Source organism: Procambarus clarkii, chromosome 63 (genome assembly GCF_040958095.1).
Source record: "Procambarus clarkii isolate CNS0578487 chromosome 63, FALCON_Pclarkii_2.0, whole genome shotgun sequence".
Classification (NCBI taxonomy): Eukaryota; Metazoa; Arthropoda; class Malacostraca; order Decapoda; family Cambaridae; genus Procambarus; species Procambarus clarkii.
Genome location: NC_091212.1, coordinates 21,418,861 through 21,439,532, shown reverse-complemented (window position 1 = coordinate 21,439,532; position 20,672 = coordinate 21,418,861). Strand labels below are relative to the sequence as shown.

The 20,672-nt window shown below is 41.8% G+C and overlaps 1 protein-coding gene across 1 annotated transcript in view; it reads left to right on the top strand.

The window, feature by feature from the left end:
* The first annotated feature begins 1,227 nt into the window (after positions 1-1,227).
* Positions 1,228-20,672, top strand: part of LOC123769471 (serine-rich adhesin for platelets) — a 177,982-nt gene continuing 158,537 nt past the window's right edge. The window contains exons 1-2 of the mRNA XM_069308797.1: positions 1,228-2,318; positions 18,227-18,387. Coding sequence (XP_069164898.1) covers positions 2,228-2,318; positions 18,227-18,387 — 252 coding nt within the window. The 5' untranslated portion in view covers positions 1,228-2,227. The remainder of the gene's footprint in view (positions 2,319-18,226; positions 18,388-20,672) is intronic.

The following is a 20,672-nucleotide window of genomic DNA, read 5'->3' as shown; positions in this document are numbered from 1 at the left end:
CTCTCTCTCTTCCCCCCTCTCTCTCTTCCCCCCTCTCTCTCTTCCCCCCCTCTCTCTCTTCCCCCCTCTCTCTCTTCCCCCCTCTCTCTCTTCCCCCCTCTCTCTCTTCCCCCCCTCTCTCTCTTCCCCCCCCCTCTCTCTCTTCCCCCCCCCTCTCTCTCTTCCCCCCCCCTCTCTCTCTTCCCCCCCCCTCTCTCTCTTCCCCCCATCTCTCTCTTCCCCCCCCCTCTCTCTCTTCCCCCCCTCTCTCTCTTCCACCCCCACTCTCTCTTCCCCCCCTCTCTCTCTTCCCCCCCTCTCTCTCTTCCCCCCTCTCTCTCTTCCCCCACCTCTCTCTCTCTTCATCCCCTCTCTCTTTCCCCCCCCCTCTCTTTCTCTTCCCCCCCCTCTCTCTCTTCCCCCTCTCTCTCTCTTCCCCATCCACTCTCTCTTCCCCCCTCTCTCCCTTCCCCCCTCTCTCTCTTCCCCCCTCTCTCTCTTCCCCCTCTCTCTCTTCCCCCCTCTCTCTCTTCCCCCCCCCCCTCTCTCTCTTCCCCCCCCCTCTCTCTCTTCCCCCCCCTCTCTCTCTTCCCCCCCCCTCTCTCTTCCCCCCCCTCTCTCTCTTCCCCCCCTCTCTCTCTTCCCCCCCCATCTCTCTCTTCCCCCCTCTCTCTCTTCCCCCCTCTCTCTCTCTTCCCCCCCTCTCTCTCTCTTCCCCCCTCTCTCTCTCTTCCCCCCCCTCTCTCTCTCTTCCCCCCCTCTCTCTCTCTTCCCCCCCCTCTCTCTCTCTTCCCCCCCTCTCTCTCTCTTCCCCCCCTCTCTCTCTCTTCCCCCCTCTCTCTCTCTTCCCCCCTCTCTCTCTCTTCCCCCCTCTCTCTCTCTTCCCCCCTCTCTCTCTCTTCCCCCCTCTCTCTCTCTTCCCCCCTCTCTCTCTCTTCCCCCCTCTCTCTCTCTTCCCCCCTCTCTCTCTCTTCCCCCCTCTCTCTCTCTTCCCCCCTCTCTCTCTCTTCCCCCCTCTCTCTCTTCCCCCCTCTCTCTCTCTTCCCCCCTCTCTCTCTTCCCCCCTCTCTCTCTTCCCCCCTCTCTCTCTTCCCCTCTTTCTCTCTTTCCCCCTCCCTTTCTCTCTTTCCCCCTCCCTTTCTCTCTTTCCCCCTCCCTTTCTCTCTTTCCCTCTCCCTTTCTCTTCCCTCTCTCTCTCTTCCCCCTTTCCTAGTGTAGTTTCCTCTTGAAGATGTCCACTGTTGTTCCGGCAATATTTCTTATGCTCGCTGGGAGTCTGTTGAACAACCGTGTACCTCTGATGTTTATACAGTGTTCTCTAATTGTGCACCCTGCTCTTCACTGGTTCTATTGTGCATTTTCTTCCATATCGTTCAATCCAGTATGTTGTTATTTTACAGTGCAGATTTGGGACCTGTCCCTCCAGTATTTTCCACTGTGTATATTATTTGGTATCTCTTCCGTCATTTTTCTAGCGAGTACATTTGGAGAGCTTTAAGACAATCCCAAGAATTTAGATGCTTTATCTCGTTTATGTATCCTGTATATGTTCTCTGTATTCCCTCTATTTCAGCAATCTCTCCTGCTCTGAATGGGGAAGTGAGTACTGAGCAGTACTCAAGACGGGACAGCCCAAGTGATTTGGAGATTACAACCATTGTGATGGGATCCCTGGATTTGAAAGTTCTTGTAATCCATCCTATCATTTTCCTGGCTGCCGCAATATTTGCTTGGTTTTGCTCCCTAAAATTTAGGTCATCAGACATCATTATTCCCAAATCGTTTACATGTTGCTTTCCTACTATGGGCAAATTTGATTGTTTTATAAACTATTATGTTAAGGTCCCCCTCCATTTCTCTTTTCCCCCCTTCCCTTTCTCTCTTCCTTCCATTCTCTCTTTCCCCTCTCCCTTTCTCTCTTCCCCCTCTCCCTTTCCCTCTTCTCCCTCTCCCTTTCTCTCTTCCTTCTCTCCCTTCTTCTCTTCCCCTCTCCCACAGTACTGGGTTTGCAAAAATGATAGGTTAATAAGAGAAAACATAACCCAACTGATGAATGCCATTCCCGAGTCACTCAGATTAACATTCACAGAAAAGCTACCAGTGATATATGCTGACTGTGAAAAAACAACACTGCATAACGACCAAAACTCAGAAACAAGTAGTTTAGAGAACCACAGCATAAGTGTGGAGGGAGAGGGTATTGTGGTACAAAACAACAGCAGTATTGCAGAGCCAGGTAAAATAAACAATGAAAGCAACAGTGGGAAGAGTGCATGAACGAAGGAATTGGGACGAAAGCAGTGACGGCTCCAATAGAGGGGTGGCCAAGACAGGCACAGGTATAAGTAACTTGGAGAAAATATAAATTGAGAATATTTCCAAATTCTATGCACAAGGCATCTGCAAATATGGGAAAAATGGCATGAAATGCACTTTTCTGCAGCCTCGAAGATGCAAGAACATGTTGGTGAGGGGTACATGCCATTTTTAACAGAATGCAGATACTTCCACCCTAAACTATGTAAATCTTCAGTTAATGAAAGGAAAATGTTACAATCTTCAGTGCCCGGAACTCTATGTGAGAGGTACACAGTGTTGTAGACGGGATGATCAATATGATAGTACAGTATTGGAAATTTTTTAGAGGAAGGCAGGAACAGAGTAGAACATACAAGAGAGAGGAACATGCAGATGGAATAACTGCAGGATTACAGAGGGAGAGGGAGATATCCACAAGACTGGAATACAAGTCATCAACAAGCACACAGGTACTACACCACACAACACCCGTACTACTACCAACACTGGACAAACTAATTCCAAAACAGCACTCCCTGCCTAAGGGTGGTGGCGGGGGGAGAACTACCAAAGCCCGCCAGAACTGACATGCAATATGGGAAATCATTCTTATTTGCGAACATACAAGGCCTAAAGTCAAAATCAAGATAAAAAGTTTAGTTCTTAAATGGCCTTCTAGTAGCATTAAACTCAATATTTGGTGCATTTACAGAAACCCACACGAAAGACTACATGGATAGTGAAATATGGATCCCAAATTATAATCTATATAGATATGACAGAGTAATTAGGTCAAGTGGAGGAGTAGGTCTGTATATTAAAGAGGAACTGGTATGCACAGAGCTCCTGAACTCGACCAATGAGGTGATAAAGGTGTACAGTACAGTACTTAGAATCAAGGTAGAAAATATAAATCTAATTATTATTCTAATATACAAACCGCCAGATGCAACAGTTGAGGAATTCACTGAACAGATACACAAAATAGATTATTCTTGATAACCTAGCAAACCCAGTACCAGATATTATCTTTTTGGAGACTTCAATCTACCCAGTTTAAAATGGAGAATAGTAAATAATAACAACATTATAGCAGGAAATCTACCTGGAAATAACCAACCACAGGTCAGAGAACTACTGAGATTCTGTGACAAATTCAAACACAATCAGCAGATTACAGAACCAACTAGGAATGAACACATGCTGGACCTGATATTGACGAACAGTGATGAGCTAATCAGAGATTAGCTCATTATTGAGCTCATCAATCTCAGACACTATATACTTGGACCACAAGATCATTGAAGTGCAAACTAACATTAATAACGGTAGTAGGCCCAAGAGAAACAACGATCAAGAAGGGTTATTCAGTAAATTCAATTTTAATAAAAAAAATAAACAGGGACCTTGCAAACATTCAATGGGAAACTGTTCTAAGTAATAAAAATCCTACACAAGGAATAGAAAAACTAACTTCTGAAGCATGTGAAGGCTTTCTGAAACATGTGCCTTTGAGGAAAGCCAGAAAGAGGTCCAACGTAGAAAGAGAATGCAGATGACACTACAAAAGTAGAAAAAAATAACATAAATGCTTAAACAAACACGACTTTCCATACAAAGAAGGAATAATTTAAACAGGGATATTGAAGAAATCGAACAGAGACTGAATCATTTGTATCTGATTGAAGAAGGGAAACTAGAACAGAAAGCAATTCAAGAAATAAAGAAAAACCCAAAACATTTCTTCACATATGTAAAATCAAAAGCAAAAACCACTGGCAGTATTGAACCTATGTGTACAAGTGAAGGTTCATACACGAAGGATGACAAAGAAATCCGGGCAACTTCTTTATGCGTGATATCCAAACCCCTGTATATATAACTGATATCATCACGAGCGTGGCAGATTTTGAACGGGAAATTGACAACATGCATATGCATTCAGCCCCAGGGCCAGACTCATGGAATTCAATTTTTATAAAGAAATGCAAGGTCCCAGTAGTGTAGGCACTCGGTATAGTGTGGAGGAAGAGCTTGGAGACGAGGGAGATGCCAAATGTGCTTAACCCTTACACTGTTCAGGGGTCCTGGGGACATTTACACCCCCTGTGCGCAAGAAAAAAAAATTCAAATTTTTTTTTTCGTCTTCTAAACATGTTAATTTGTGTCCCCTGAGCACGGGAAAAAATAAAAACAAATCGTAGGTGACATATTTTGGGCGCAATTGACCGAGGAAGTCTGGCAAAAAGTGGGCGTTGACAGAGCGGTTGTCAGACCCGGTCAGCGTCACCCGCGCTGACAGGTGGGAGTTGCCACAAAGATATTATTACCTAATTGTTTCAATGTCTCCGATTGATTTTTTCTTAGTTTTTTTGCAGTAATATTATTCAATAGTGTGTATTGTAATATACAGTATTTATATAATAAAAGTGGTGAATAATCGCTATACTCAAAAGTATGATGCGCATATTAGTGATTCAATTATTATGTTTATAAAACAATAAACAAATAGTTTTGCTGCTATTACACTCTATACACAGGTTATATATAAGTATCTGCATGTTTTGGTCACCATAACGAACCACTAAGTTGGTATTGAGAATCGAAAAGCAACGAAATTACCGCCACACACTAGCCAGCCACTCACTGCCACTCCCTCAACAGACACACTAAACTTTCTTCCCCAACAATACCATTTGTGGTGTTATTACACTATATACAGACATTTTATATAAGTATGTATATATTTTGTTCACCACAACTGTACAGCTAAGCTGATATAGTTAGTTCAGGCACTAAGAGTCGTCGCTATACACAGATGGCGACTGGCGGCTCCCTCACTCATTCAAAGTCACACGCACTAAACTTTCTTCCCCAACAATACTGTTTGCAGTGTTATTACCCTATATACACATATTATATATAAGTATCTACATGTTTTATGCACCGTAACTGTACACCTAAGTACACCTAAGCTTGTAGTGCGCCCAAAGAGCATAGTGGCCACCCTCTAAACAGCTAGACAAATCGTGCAGACGACGTCACCTCCGTCACCCAAATGGCTCCTCCCAGCATAATCCTTTTGCTGTTATTACACTAATACACACATTATATACAAGTATCTACATTTGTAATTACCTAAGTGTAGTTACAGGATGAGAGCTACGCTCGTGGTGTCCCGTCTTCCCAGCACTCTTTGTCATATAACGCTTTGAAACTACTGACGGTCTTGGCCTCCTCCACCTTCTCACCTAACTTGTTCCAACCGTCTACCACTCTGTTTGCGAAAGTGAATTTTCTTATATTTCTTCGGCATCTGTGTTTAGCTAGTTTATATCTATGACCTCTTGTTCTTAAAGTTCCAGGTCTCAGGAAATCTTCCCTATCGATTTGTGTTCACCATAGAGAACCACTGACCTGGTGTGGTGAATGCAAACAATAACAGGTAGCCACACAGTCAGTAAACGATGCTGTCTCCCTCCGTCTCTCAGCATCACTCCTCCCACAACGCTAATTATTACAACAATCCTGCTATTATCACAACCCTGGTTATTTATATCACAGTCATGGGTCATCTGTAATATTGTCATCGCTAAATAATAACAATTATATATTTATTTTGACATTTTTCGGCGTGGCTGTGGTCACAAGCTGAACAGCAATGCTGTTCGCTCATGCTGCGTGCGCCAGCCTTGGTTACTCCAACAGTACTGTGCCTCTCACACCTGAGAATATTGCCCACGATTTTTTTTTAAATGGCGTCTGTTTACAAGAGCCCTGAGGAAGCTACTGTGAACCCCGTGTAGCCGCGGGCCATTTGAATCGGGCCTGGCGCCCTATGGCGTATATATACGCCATGCGCACCGTGGGACATGTTACTCAGGGCGTATATATACGCCATGCGCAGTTTAAGGGTTAAATCAGCAGACATAGCTCCCACCCCTACACAAGGGAGGGAGCAAAGCATTGGCAAAGAATTAGAGACCAGTTGCACCAACGTTCCACATAATAAAAGTATTTGAGAGAGTGATTAGGAGTCAGGTCACTAATTTCATGGAAACCAATGACCTCCACAACCCACGCCAACATGGATTTAGAGCAGGAAGATCATGCTTCTCACAGCTACTTGACCATTACGACAAAATCACTGAGGCATTAGAATAAAAATAGAATGCAGATGTAGTTACCCTGAGGTTACCTTGAGGTGCTTCCGGGGCTTAGCATCCCCGTGGCCCAGTCGTCAACCAGGCCTCCTGGTTGCTGGACTGGTCAACCAGGCTGTTGCACTCGTCTGCTCACAACTGACGTACGAGTCACATCCTGGTTGATCAAGTATCCTTTGGAGGTGCTTATCCAGTTCTCTCTTGAACACTGTGAGGGGTCGGCCAGTTATGCCCGTTATGTGTATTAGAAGCGTGTTGAACAGGCTCGGGCCTCTAATGTTGATAGAGTTCTCTCTCAGAGTACCTGTTGCACCTCTGCTTTTCAACGGTGGTATTCTTTTCAACGGTGATATTCTGCACATTCTGCTATGCCTCCTGGTCTCATGTGATGTTATTTCTGTGTGCAGGTTTGGGACCAGCCCCTCTAATATTTTCCACGTATAAATTATTGTGTATCTCCCTCCTGCGCTCAAGAGAATACAGATTTAGGCTCTAGTCAGTCCCAGTAGTTTAGATGTTTTACTGAGTGGATTCTAGCAGTAAAGGATCTCTTCACACTCTCCCGGTCAGCAGTTTCTCCAGCTTTGAAAGGGGCTATCATTGTACAGCAGTACTCCACTCTAGAGAGCACTAGCGTCTTGAAAAGTATCATCATCGGTATAGCATCTCTAGTGTGAAAGGTTTTTGTTATACAACCTGTCATTTTGTGGCGGCTACTTTAATGTGTTCTTTGAAGATAAGGTCTATTACATGAGTACACCCAAATCCTTTACATTGCCTTTTCATTCTATATTATAATTTGACCGAGTTTTGTACGTGATTTCCGTTTTTATATTTTCATTTTTTCCGTAGCACATGAGCTGGAACTTACCTTTGTTAAACACTATATTATTTTCTGTAGCCCATAGAAAGACCTGATTTACGTCTGATTGGAGGTTTGCTGTGTCCTCTATGTTGTCTACCCTCGTGAAAATCCTAGTGTCATCTGCAAAGGATGATACAATACTATAGGTTGTGTCCTTGTCTATGTCCGCTATGAGGATGAGAAAAAGTACTGGAGCAAGCACAGTACCCTGGGGGACTAAGCTCTTCACAGTTGATGCACCGAATTTTATTTTATTGACTATTACACATTGGGTTCTGTTAGTCAGGAAATTGTAGATCCATCTGCCTATTTTTCCGGTAATTCTTTTTGAATGCATTTTATGTGCAATAACACCATGGTCACATTTGTCAAAGGCTTTTGTGAAATTTGTGTAAATTACATCATCGTTTTGTCTGTTTTCCATGACATCTAATGCCATGTTATAGTGGTCCAGCAACTGTGACAGGCAAGAGCGCCCTGTTCTGAATCTATGTTGTCCGGGGTTATGGAGATGCTGTGATTCCATGTATTTTGTAATCTTATTTCTAAGCACTCTCTCAAAGATTTTTATGATGTGTGATGTTAGTGCTATCGGTCTGTAATTTTTTGCCTCTGCCTTATTTCCTCCTTTATGGAATGGTGCTATCTCTGTTGTTTTTAGTATGTCAGTGATAACGCCAGTATCTAAGCTTTGTCTCCAAAGAATGTGAAGGGCCTGCGATAGTGTTTTTTTACAGTTCTTGATGAATATGGAGTGAAAAGAATCTGCCTGGTGCAGAGTGCATAGGCATACTGTTTATGGCTTCTTCAAAATCCAGTAGAAATAGGGTGACATCTGATATATGATTTGATGTTGGTATCATATCCATAAAAAATTCATTTGGGTTATCAATCTTTAGTGTGAATGGTGGCTCGCTGAAAACAGAGTCGTACTGCTTCCTCAGTATCTCGCTCATTTCTTTGTTGTCATAAGTGAAAATTCCATCTCCCTTTTGCAGTGGGCTGATACGAGCTGTGGTTTTTTTTATCTTGATTTTGCATAGGAGAAAAAATATTTTAGATTTCTCTCTATTTCACTGATTGCCTTTTGCTCTCATTGCCTCTCCTGGGTTTTGTATGATTCTTGTAGCTTTAGTTCAATTGTTTCTATTTCTCTACCTAACCACCTTTGCCGTTTTTGAGATAGGGTGCGACTCTCAAGTTGTTCCGCGATTATTCGTTTCCTTCACCTGTAGAGGAAAGGGCGTTCTCGTTCCAATCTGCATATCTTCCTCTTTTTTTCTTAGAGGTATTCGGTTTGAGCATATTTCTATGCTACTGAGTTAATTTTTTCCATGCACTGGTTCAGGTTTGCATTTTCTAGCTGTTCTTCCCAGCATATTTCTGTGAAGTCTTGGTTTATTTGCTCCCAGTTTATCTGTTTATTATTTAAGTTGAATTTGCTCAAATCTCCTCCACCAGGAATCAGGACTGGTTTTGAAGGGCTATTCCCCATGCTTGTCAAAACTTCAATTAGGTTGTGACCTGAGTAACAGGTATTTGTAATCATTATGTTCCTGGTCTATTCATTATTATTGGTGAAAATGAGGTCCAGCATGTTCTTCCTAGTTGGTTCTACTATTTGCTGGTTATTTATTTATTTATTTATTTATTTATTTATTTATTTATTTATTTATTTATATACAAGAAGGTGCATTGGGTTTGTGAGAATACATAGCATGGTACAGTAATTGCACTCTTGTAAAGCCACTAGTACGCGCTGCGTTTCTGGTTTAAGGCAAACGTGTCGCACATCTGTAGCAGGTCATTTGCATGTGCCTGTTCATTTAAGCTACTCCCTGGTATTCTTTCTGATATAACTAGATTAACTAGGTTCTTCCATTTCAGGTGCCGTAGGTTAAAGTCCCCCAAGCAGAATGATGTTTGGGGGCTGGATTTGTGAGGTTTTCCAAGCAGTGTTCTATTTTCATTAGTTGGTCTTTAAACCTTAAACTGTGCAAAACCTCATATGATGTGTGACATTGAGCTCAGTTTTTTAATTTTTCTGAAACTCACTTAATTTGTTTGTTCTTAATTTGTTTTGTTCACGTGTCGGAGTACATTGCTTGCATTTTCCCACAAGTTATCTTATAGTAGAGGCGACTAGTTTCTGCATCATTCTGTATCAAGGCACTAGTAACCTGGGTACATTACATTTGTTGGAAACACTTATTAGTAAGCACACACGCACACAGTGGGTAATCGGGTGGGCCTACACAGACTTTGCAAAGGCATTCGATAAATGTGACCATAGAGTGACAACACACAAAATGAGGTCAATGGGAATAACTGGTAAAGTAGGATGCTGGATACTCAGTTTTCTGTCGAACACAACACAAAAAGTAACAGTCAACCATATAAAATCAGGTCCAAGTGCAGTTAAAAGCTTTGTACCTCAAGATACAGTCCTTGCACCACTGCTTTTCCTTATTCTCATATTTTGACAAACCAGCTTGTTGTAGAAATTAATTATTATAGATCTGGCAAACTTTAGTGTGGAAGAGGAGTGGAGCTGACTTTGGAGCTGTGGAAAGTCACTAGCCAGGGATTAGGACAGAGTTGTGAAAGTGATGATCGCCAGCTCCTCCTTGTATTAAAGTATCACTTTTGAGAAATTTATGTATTAATATAAAAGTAACTATAATTAATTAATAACCCCCCCCCCCCTGTTGTCAGCATGTAGATTAATTGAACGTCAGTTATGAATAAAGAATCAAATCCCCTTCTTTCATCAGAGATCAGATGACCCGGATGCATTTGGCAACACCAGCTAGGTCATGTGCCACCATGTGGCCAGCCGCACCTCCACCGCCATCCTCCCTCATGTTACTGCAGAAATATACAGAAATTCAAGTTTTCATTTAATATTGTATTCAACAATATTGAGATTGTGGAAATACCCAATCTATTTAAGCATATAGGTAGAATGAAGATTAAAGGTGTGGTTACCATCAGAGACGGTGACATCAGTATAATAGGGGAACTGGGTCGCGAAGCCGAGCCCTGACCTACACCTAGGTCACGGTTACGCGGTTTTTGTGACCACAGTCTTTCGGATTGTGAATTCACCTTAATTAAATAAAGTTCACTAGCCAATATTGTAATTGGAGATAGCTTTTGCCAAGATGCCTAATTTAATTACCACCAGTTAAATGATAATTCAACCATCTGGGGTTTGCCAGTAATTAGGATTAGTTTGTTAAATGCACCCTGCTCTGTATTTGATAGCTAGGCAGAGGAATACTAGGACAGCTCTCTCGGCTTGAGAGAGGAGTAGAAAGAGTCAGTGTGGTTTGGAGCAGCAGCTGAAGAGGTTCTCCATCTCACCTCCAGAGACCAAAACACCAGCGGCTGGTATCTTAGATTAAGGTAAAAGTTGCTGTGAAGTTTAGTAGAGTAAATTCATCATCCGTGCCTCAGTAGGAAAATAGGTAATTTAGGGAGTGTTAAGCTAGGGAGTGATTTTTATTATTTACTTTTTAAGCTTTGCATAATAAACTGTGATTAAGAACTTTTGTTTCTCTTGAGTTTTCCATTATTACATTTATAAATGATTGTCTTTGCCGTGGTCTGCACGAGCCTGCTTTGGTGGGATAAGCTGAGATTCAGTGGCAGCAAGCCTAGTCCAAGTCAATATCTGATATACAGTATTCCCTTGTTTGCAAGCTAATTCCCACAATTAACGTAACTAATACCTCCCATTCCACGAAATTGGGGATAACCTACCCCAAGGGTTTAGAGTTAATTAATTGGTCCAGATCCCCATTAATTGACAGCTTTGGTTGTGGTCTGGTGGTGGCGGTGTAAAAAGATCCTTTAAATTTGCTAGAAAGCTTAGTTTCAACGTCACGTGTTTTGTAGAATCTCAAGGCGGTCGATCGTCTGGAATCACGTGGTGTGAGGCTGAGGGCTGGACGAGTAGGGCTCTGGCGTCTTGGAATTAAAGTTATTAATGGGCAGAGTAAAGGACAAGAGAGAGCCTAAACCCCCGCCCCATGTTACAATATCAGATATAGACTCAAATACAAGTCACAGCTTCGTATTATCCTTTGCAGACAACAAAAATCAGCACGAAAATTACCTCTGTTGAAGACATTGAAAACTACAAGCAGATATTAATAAAGTTTTCGACTGGGGAGCAGGCATTAACCACTTAACTGCGCCAACCGAGTTAATTACATGACATGCTCTTTTTTATTTTTCGGTACCAATTCTAAATGTGTACGAAGTTGATTGTGTACAAAATGGACTCGTAGGACCTCCAGGGAGAGGCAGCCATCTTGGAAAAAATTCCCAGAATGGGTTAGTACTGAATGAGCAACCATGGGTGGCGCACGCGCCTCTGGCTCTCAAACACCTGTCCGACGCGGTGTTGAAAGATAATGCTCTGTCGGTGAAATTCAAACCTTATTGTTTGAAGAACATAAGGGTCATAATATTGGTGAAGCTAGGCGCAGTAAGGACCTAACACAAAAGTCGGATGCAAGTGATACAGCACCTATGAGGACAAAACAGCGAGCGTATCAAGTTGTAGCTCTGAGCGTCACCCTTGCAATCCTATGCTATCTCCAATTTATTTAGATGATACACAGATGAATCATTTTCTGCGTTCAGTGTTGATGCATCTGATACAAGTAGCATAGATGAACAGTGTTAGCGGCCTCCATGGTGGTGTTTTCCAGATATATTTTCAAGAATACCTGAATCTCTTCCTAACTGACACACTCTTTGAGGCTAGCTGAATCTCTTTCTGACTGACGGACACTCTTTGAGGCAAGCTGAATCTCTTCCTGTGTGGGACCATACAAAGTGATCTTTTCAAGACTACCTTACAAATTGATCTTTTCCTATAATCTTTTCAATACTACCTTATGCCTTACAAGCTTGGCTACATACAACCTACAAGTTCTAAAGCCAAGGGTGTACGTGAGTGCGTTACTTGCAAGCACACAGAATGAAGAAACAGGAAGCGAAAATTTATCAGTACCTGGTGCACCGAGAGTGAAATAGCGCTGTGTACCATGGGCTACTTCGTTGATTATTACTCGCTTCCGAAGTACTGAGTGTGTAATACAGTCTGTTACTGTACTGTGTAAATAGTGTGTGAAGCTGTACATATTGTAATTTTGGTGAATTTTTAACAGGTAATATTGCAACAATAAACATTTATTGTGGACACATTACTGACACGTGTATCACAGTTCCATGGAACATTATGAGCGTTCTACTGTATGCTTGAATGTGGTGATCATGTCCCCCCTAACTCTTCTGTCTTCCAGTGAAGTGAGGTTTAATTCCTGTAGCTTCTCCTCGTAACTCATACCTCTCAGCTCAGTGTAATTACCTAAGTGTAGTTACAGGATGAGAGCTTCGCTCGTGGTGTCCCGTCTTCCCAGCACTCTGTCATATAACGGCAAACGTTATATGACAAAGTATAACTCTGTCATATAACGTGTGTAATTACCTAAGTAATTACCTAAGTGTAGTTACAGGATGAGAGCTACGCTCGTGGTGTCCCGTCTTCCCAGCACTCTTTGTCATATAACGCTTTGAAACTACTGACGGTCTTGGCCTCCACCACCTTCTCACTTAACTTGTTCCAACCGTCTACCACTCTATTTGCGAAGGTGAATTTTCTTATATTTCTTCGGCATCTGTGTTTAGCTAGTTTAAATCTATGACCTCTTGTTCTTGAAGTGCCAGGTCTCAGGAAATCTTCCCTGTCGATTTTATCAATTCCTGTTACTATTTTGTATGTAGTGATCATATCACCTCTTTTTCTTGTCTTCTAGTTTTGGCATGTTTATTGCTTCCAACCTCTCCTCGTAGCTCTTGCCCTTCAGTTCTGGGAGCCACTTCGTAGCATGTCTTTGCACCTTTTCCAGTTTGTTGATGTGCTTCTTAAGATATGGGCACCACACAACAACTGCATATTCTAGCTTTGGCCTAACAAAAGTCATGAACAATTTCTTTAGTATATCGCCATCCATGTATTTAAATGCAATTCTGAAGTTAGAAAGCATCGCATAGGCTCCTTGCACAATATTCTTTATGTGGTCCTCAGGTGATAGTTTTCTATCTAGAACCACCCCTAGATCTCTTTCTTTATCAGAATTCTTTAAAGATTTCTCACATAATATATAGGTTGTATGGGGTCTATGTTCTCCTATTCCACATTCCATAACATGACATTTATTAACATTAAATTCCATTTGCCAGGTGGTGCTCCATATACTTATTTTGTCCAGGTCTTCTTGAAGGGCATGACAATCATCTAAATTTCTTATCCTTCCTATTATCTTAGCATCATCAGCAAACATGTTCATATAATTCTGTATACCAACTGGTAGATCATTTATGTACACAATAAACATCACTGGTGCAAGAACTGAACCCTGTGGTACTCCACTTGTGACATTTCTCCATTCCGATACATTGCCTCTGATTACTGCCCTCATTTTTCTATCAGTCAGAAAATTTTTCATCCATGATAGAAGCTTACCTGTCACCCCTCCAATATTTTCCAGTTTCCAGAACAACCTCTTATGTGGAACTCTGTCGAAAGCCTTTTTTAGGTCCAGTGTGTGTGTGTGTGTGTGTTTGTGGTGGGGGAAAAAAAAAGTAGTTAGTAACAGTTGATTTACAGTTGAGAGGCGGATTCAATGCCGCAAGCACAACTAGGTGAATACAGATTAAATATCATGTTATCCCAGTTAAAGGAGAGGTTCCCCATTAGTCAGACTAATGCTAATCCTTCTAATAGTGATGGATAATATGATATTTCTATGTCCAAATACTCAAAGAAGTAAAAAAAGACAGGACAACACAAGTGACTTGAAGAGTACAACCATTGTGATGGGATCACTGGATTTGAAAGTTCTCGTAATCCATCCTATCATTTTTCTGGCTGATGCAATAATTGATTGGTTATGCTCCCTAAACGTTAGATCGTCGGACATCTTTATTCCCAAATCCTTTACATGCTGTTTTCCTACTATGGGTACATTTGATTGTGTTTTGTACTCTGTATTATGTTTAAGATCCTCATTTTTGCTGTACCCTGAGTACCTGAAATTTATCACTGTTAAACATCATGTTATTTTCTGCTGCCCAATCGAAAACTTTGTTGAATATGAGATTCACCCATAAGTCAGCTACCATTGCATTAGTGTGTTCAATTATTGTATTTAGTAGAGTTAAAGGGTCAGACTGAGAAATAGATTGAGGGTTATGAGAGACTACATACTTAGAACTATAAGAGGGTAAGGTCCTACCTATGGAAGTTCAATAGTTCTGTGGATCATGTCTCTGTGGTTCATTCTAGGGTCAGTCAGGCTATTTGTAACCACTGCATTCAGTCTGGCATACAAATCACTGCCTGGTTAATCAAGTGGTTTTTGGAGGTGTTTATCAAGTTCCTCTTTGAACACTAAAAGTTGTAAGCTAATGTCTTGATATATAGAGAGAGGGTGTTGAAAAGTCATTGGCCTTTTATGTGTATAGAATTGTCTCTTGGAGTACCTGTTTCACTGCTACTTTTCATTGGGTCTATTTTGCACATTCTGCAATTTCTCCTGGTCTCATTAGGAATTATTTAAGTGTGTAGATTTGGAACCAGTCCCTGTAATATTTTCAAAGTGATTATTAATACTGTATACAGTACATGTCTTGCCTGTGCTTCAAGGAGTACAGCTGAGAGATATTAAGCAGTTCCTGTAATTTAGGTGTTTCCTTAATGCATTCAGCCAGTAAAAGTTTTCTGCACATTCTCTGGGTCAGCAACATCTGCTTTGAATTGGCTGTTAATGTGCAACAATGTTCTACCTGCCGGGTATCAAAGGTCCTGTGGCCCGGTCTCGACCAGGCCTCAGGGTTTGTCGTCTGGTCAACCAGACCAGACGTGGGTGTGGCTACATGCACCCTGATACAGTATGTGAATCACAACCTTGTTGAACAGATATTCTTTGGGGTGATTGTCGAGTTCTCTTGAACACCGCGACAGGCCGGCCAGTTATGCTCTTTATGTGTAGCGGGAGTATTGAAAAGTCTTAGGCCCTTGATTATTGATAGAGTTCTTCCTCAACATACCTACTGCACCTCTGCTTTTCAATGAGATTATTTTGCACATCCTGCAATGACTACTGATTTTATGTGAAGTAATCTCCATGTTCAGATTTGGAACCAGTCTCTAATATTTTCTACGTGTAGATTATTAAGAGTCTGTCACCTGCGCTCTAGAGAATACAGATTTAGAACTTTAATTGGTCCCAATAATTTAGATGACTTATAGAGTTGGGCCTGACAGCTGAGTGGACAGCACTTCGGATTCATAGTCCTGAGGTTCTGGGTTCGATCCCCAGTGGAGGCAGAAACAAATGGGCAGTGTCTTTCATCCTGATGTCCCTGTTACCTAGCAGTAAATAGACACCTGGGAGTTAGACAGCTGCTACGGGCTGCTTCCTGGGGGCGTGTAACAAAAAGGAGGCCTGGTCGAGGACCGGGCTGTGGGGATTCTAAGCCCCGAAATCATCTCAAGATAACCTCAAGTGGATTCTAGCGGTAAAGTATCTTTGCACACACTCTAGGTCAGCAGTGTCTCTGGTTCTGAATGGGGCTGTTAGTATGCAACAATATGCCACCCCAGAGAACACTAGTGGCCTGAAAAGTATCATCATTGGTGTGGCAATCCTTGTTTGGAAGGTCCTTGTTATCCTACCTATCATTTTTCTTGCAGTTGTGATAGCTACTTTTATTGTGTTCTTTATAGGTAAGGTCTTCTGACAGGATTACTCCTAAATCCTTTACATTGCATTTTCATTCTATAGTGATTTGATTACATTTTATTTATAGTATGTGACTTTTCCGTTTTTATATTTTAGTTTTTCCAAAGCGTAGGAGCTGGAACTATCTCATTAAACATCATATTATTATCTGTGGCCCATTGAAAGACCCAATTGACATTGGGTCTTTCAATGGGCCACAGATGGGCCACTTTCTTGCCCTACTTTGTCAGCAATTTCTTTTGTGTGCATTTTGTGTGCAGTAACTCTGTGGTCACATTTCACATTAGCAGCCAAGAGTGCTAAGTGGCTAACCCATGCTGCTCCAGTCATCATCATTCTGATACCCAGTGTGACACCCCCTTCCCCCATGCATTCTGCAGACTTTTTCTGATGTTTATAGCTGAAATTGCTCATAATAATTGCCAATAAGGAAAAGAAGTGTCAGTGCCGCACCAGTGCCAAGGAAGAGGCAACCTATTACCCTAGAAGCAAAAATAGAGATTGTCAACCACTCCTAGAAGGGAAAATGCTAACACTGATCACACATTTTTCAGAGGCTGGGGTGTACATGATAATGGGGATGGTGGCAAAAACTTTTATCAGGTTCTGCCGGTAGATAACCAACCACAGGTTAGAGAATTACTGAGATTCTGTGACAAATTCTTGCTCAGTCAGCAGATTACAGAACCAACTAGGAACGAAAACACGCTGGACCTGATATTCAAGAACAATGATGAGGTAATCAGAGACATTACTGTCTCGGACACTACGTACTCGGACCACAAGCTCATTGAAGTGCAAACTAACGTCAATAATGGTAGTAGGCCCAAGAGAAACAACAAGCGAGAAGGGTTATTCAATAAATTAAATTTTAATAATAAAAGGATAGACTGGGAGAAAATAAACAGGAACTTACGAACAGTCAATGGGAAAATGTTCTAAGAAATAAAAATCCTACACAAGGAATAGAAAAACTGACTTCTGAAGCATATGAAGTCTGTCTGAAACATGTTCCTTTGAGGAAAGCCAGAAAGAGGTCCAATGTAGAAAGTGAACGCAGACGACATTACAGAAGAAGGAAGAAATTAACGGAAATGCTTAAGCAGACACGACACACTCATTCCTCCATAGCCTGCTGTTCTCATGTTATGAGGGAGGAAGTGAGGGAGGGATGGAAGGCATTAAGGGAGGGATGGGAGGCAGTGATAGAGGGAGGCATAGAGGGGAAGAGGCAGGGAGGGAGGGAGGCATAGAGGGGAAGAGGCAGGGAGGGAGGGAAGAGTGGCGATGAGGGAAGAGTGGCGATGAGGGAAGAGTGGCGGTGAGGGAGGGGGGGGGGAGGTGTTTGGTTAATATGATTCACTTGTGTGGTCCACTTGTCCACTTGTGTGATCCAACTTGTCATATGAAGGAATTATTAATTGTAACCTGTGAAAGAATGGGCACTAAGACAGGAACTAACTTGGAACGAAATTACACAATGCACTTTATTTCATTTTAGTTATATAAAATATATCTAACCTGAATGTTACTTGAAATATTACCGACGCTTCAACAACTTCGGGAAATACCGGAGCCCCGGAATTAATGACCTGGGTACAGCCCCATATAGGCCGTTAAATCGAGTGGATACTTATTATTGCACCACTCTTTCCTGATATTGTACCTATGTTTTTGTTGTTTTAGTTTCAGCTACTAAGAACAAAAGTTCCAAAGTAGCATGGGCTATGGTGAGCCTGTAGTGGATTTACCTGGCACAGAAGCGGGGCTGTAACTGAACATGCAGTATACCGAACATACTTAAATATTGTACCTAGTTCCATTGTTATTCTATATGAGCGTGAGGTGAAGATTTTTACTCACGAGATCCCTCACTGTCTTAGGCAACTTAGTATCAATAAACCTATCATTGCTACATGCTATGCTGTAGTGAAATGTTCTATGTATTCTTAAGCAGGTAAAGAAAAGTAAAGCTTGCAAACTAACCAAAAAAATTATGTTACATGTTTTACAAAACTTGCAAATTGAATAATGATTTTTGAATACCTAATTTTACTGTGTGTGCCAAATTAATAAATTTATGTATTGTTGAATTTCAGACTCAACTTGGTTTGTACGAAAAGTTGAGCCATGGAACAGTGTACGAGTGACATTCTCCATCCCCCGAGAAGCTGCTGTACGTCTACATCAACTGGCACAAGCAGGAGATCAAGCACTACGGCAGTTGGGTATTCTTTCTGTCCAAGTAGAAGGTGACCAGGTATGTCACTACATACGGTTTTCATTTGCTGAATACTATTATCAGAAATGTTTAATTTACTTGCAAAGTTGTCACCAATGTTAATGGTTGTTAGCATACATACTTCGTGTGTTATCTTTCCACCTCAGTTCCAGCTGCTTGTTGCTTTTACTACGTAACAGTCACCTCTTGGAATGCCATAGTGAAACATAGGCATTTCCTTCTTTCCCACCCTTACTCTTAATACATGTGCCTGGGTTTGGCTCCAGCAAGTACTTGGCTAGAGTTGGACTCGAGTAGTAATTACCTGTATGTGTCCCTTATCCAATAGTGTGGCCATCATTGTCTTCCAGAAAATCTTGGGAATAGTCTTTTGTAACATCCACATTAGTTTCAGAATAAAGGATCATATCATGTCAATCATGAGCTGTTTTACATTCACACATTCCTAATAATTTCCAAGTGACCCTGTGGTGTTTTGAAGATGTTTAGTACCCGAAGGATACACGTCCTTTGAAGAGCACAATTGACTTGTCAGTCACAACCTGTGCAGGCACATAATATTCTTTCTGCTTTGTAATCAGGTCTGTGAATATTTGCCTCACTTTCCCCAGTTTATCCATATTATCAAGTGTCATTATCTGTAAAATATAGACACTTAAAAGAACATCCAACGATGTTCACCTATCGAACGTAGAGGTTATGAGAATAGTGACATCACTGCAGTAATCATACATGTTTCTGTTCATGTGGTAGCAACAGGCACAGTGCAAGAAAGGTGTTCATTTATGGATATTTGTCTTCTTCTATTGATGCATTAATAAATTATGTGGTAAATTCCCAGCTTTCACTGGTACATGAATTGGGGTTATGCACTGTGGGTCATAAAAATCTCATCAAAATACTCAGTAAAATAGTTAATTTCACACATTTCATTGTCAATAATAAAATTGTCCGTCACTCCGACATGTGTACCATCAAGGTTCTGGATATTTGGAGCAAAATTGTCCCCACATTCCCAAGTCATTGTCACTGGAGTTGCTGCTGTTCTCCCAGTACTATGAATGCACATACCAACAATCTCAACATGATGTAGTCAAGTAGATGAAGCTCCTTTTTTAGGTATGCCACATCCATGCTCATGTGAACATGAAGTACAGTATTGACAATATCGTCAAGATGCCTAATTATGCATTGTCACTTGGGAGAAAGTGAGTATTTAGCTGCAGGTGGGATTCATTCCACCACTATCTTCACCATTACTGAACCCGAGGAAGGACACTACCAACACTTGCATCAGATTTCATTAACACTTTAGTCCGGGCATGACGCAGCGTTGTGTCATCCGTTTACTGTCAGTAATCTCGGGGATGACGCAATGCTGTGTCGTCCTCTAAAATAATTGCCAAAAATCAGGTTTTTATCCGAATTTGGGGGGACTGTTTGGTAACTGTCAACAAGCCTGTATGAGTAACCTGTGGCGCTGTGGTCAGCGCGCTCGGCTCACAACTGAGAGGTCCTGGGTTCGAATCCCGGGCAGGGCGAGACAAACGGGCAGGTCTCCTTACACCCATTGCCCATGTTCACCTAGCACTAAATAGGTACCTGGGTGTTAGTCGACTGTTGTGGGTCGCATCCTGGGGAATGGTCGAGTGTTGAGCGCACTGTGCCTGACAAAGAATCCCATAAGTATCAAAGTAACTCAAAACTTAAGGGAGACGGTAACCTCCCAAAAATACCTGATCAACCAGGCTGTGACTCATACGTCGGGCTGCGAGCAGCCACGTCCAACAGCCTGGTTGATCAGTCCGGCAACCAGAAGGCCTGGTCGACGACCGGACCGCGGGGATGCTAAGCCCCGGAAGCACCTCAAGGTAACCTCAAGGTAAGCCGAATGCAATCTGTGACTACAATATAAACATGAAAGGTGTTGATCACTTTGACCAAATGATCAAATATTATCACTTCATAAGGAAAACTCACAAATGGACGAAGAAAATGACCATCTATTTTGTGCAAATGGCTATCTACAATGCTTATGTGATGTACAACTACAGGTACTACACAAAAAATACTAAACTATAATACTAAATATACTAAAATACTAAATACTAAACATTTGTAGGCAGGAATTGGGAGTGTAGCTGGAAGGCGTCTGGGCGCTCACTCGTGGCCCGTCTTCAACTCGTCGGCGGGTGGAGCGTGACCAGGTTTTTTATTTTATATGCTAATATTCCTCTAGAGAATTCTATTGCGAACCCATTGATACCAAAATGAAAGACCTAGGACGAAAATTGAGGTGACCA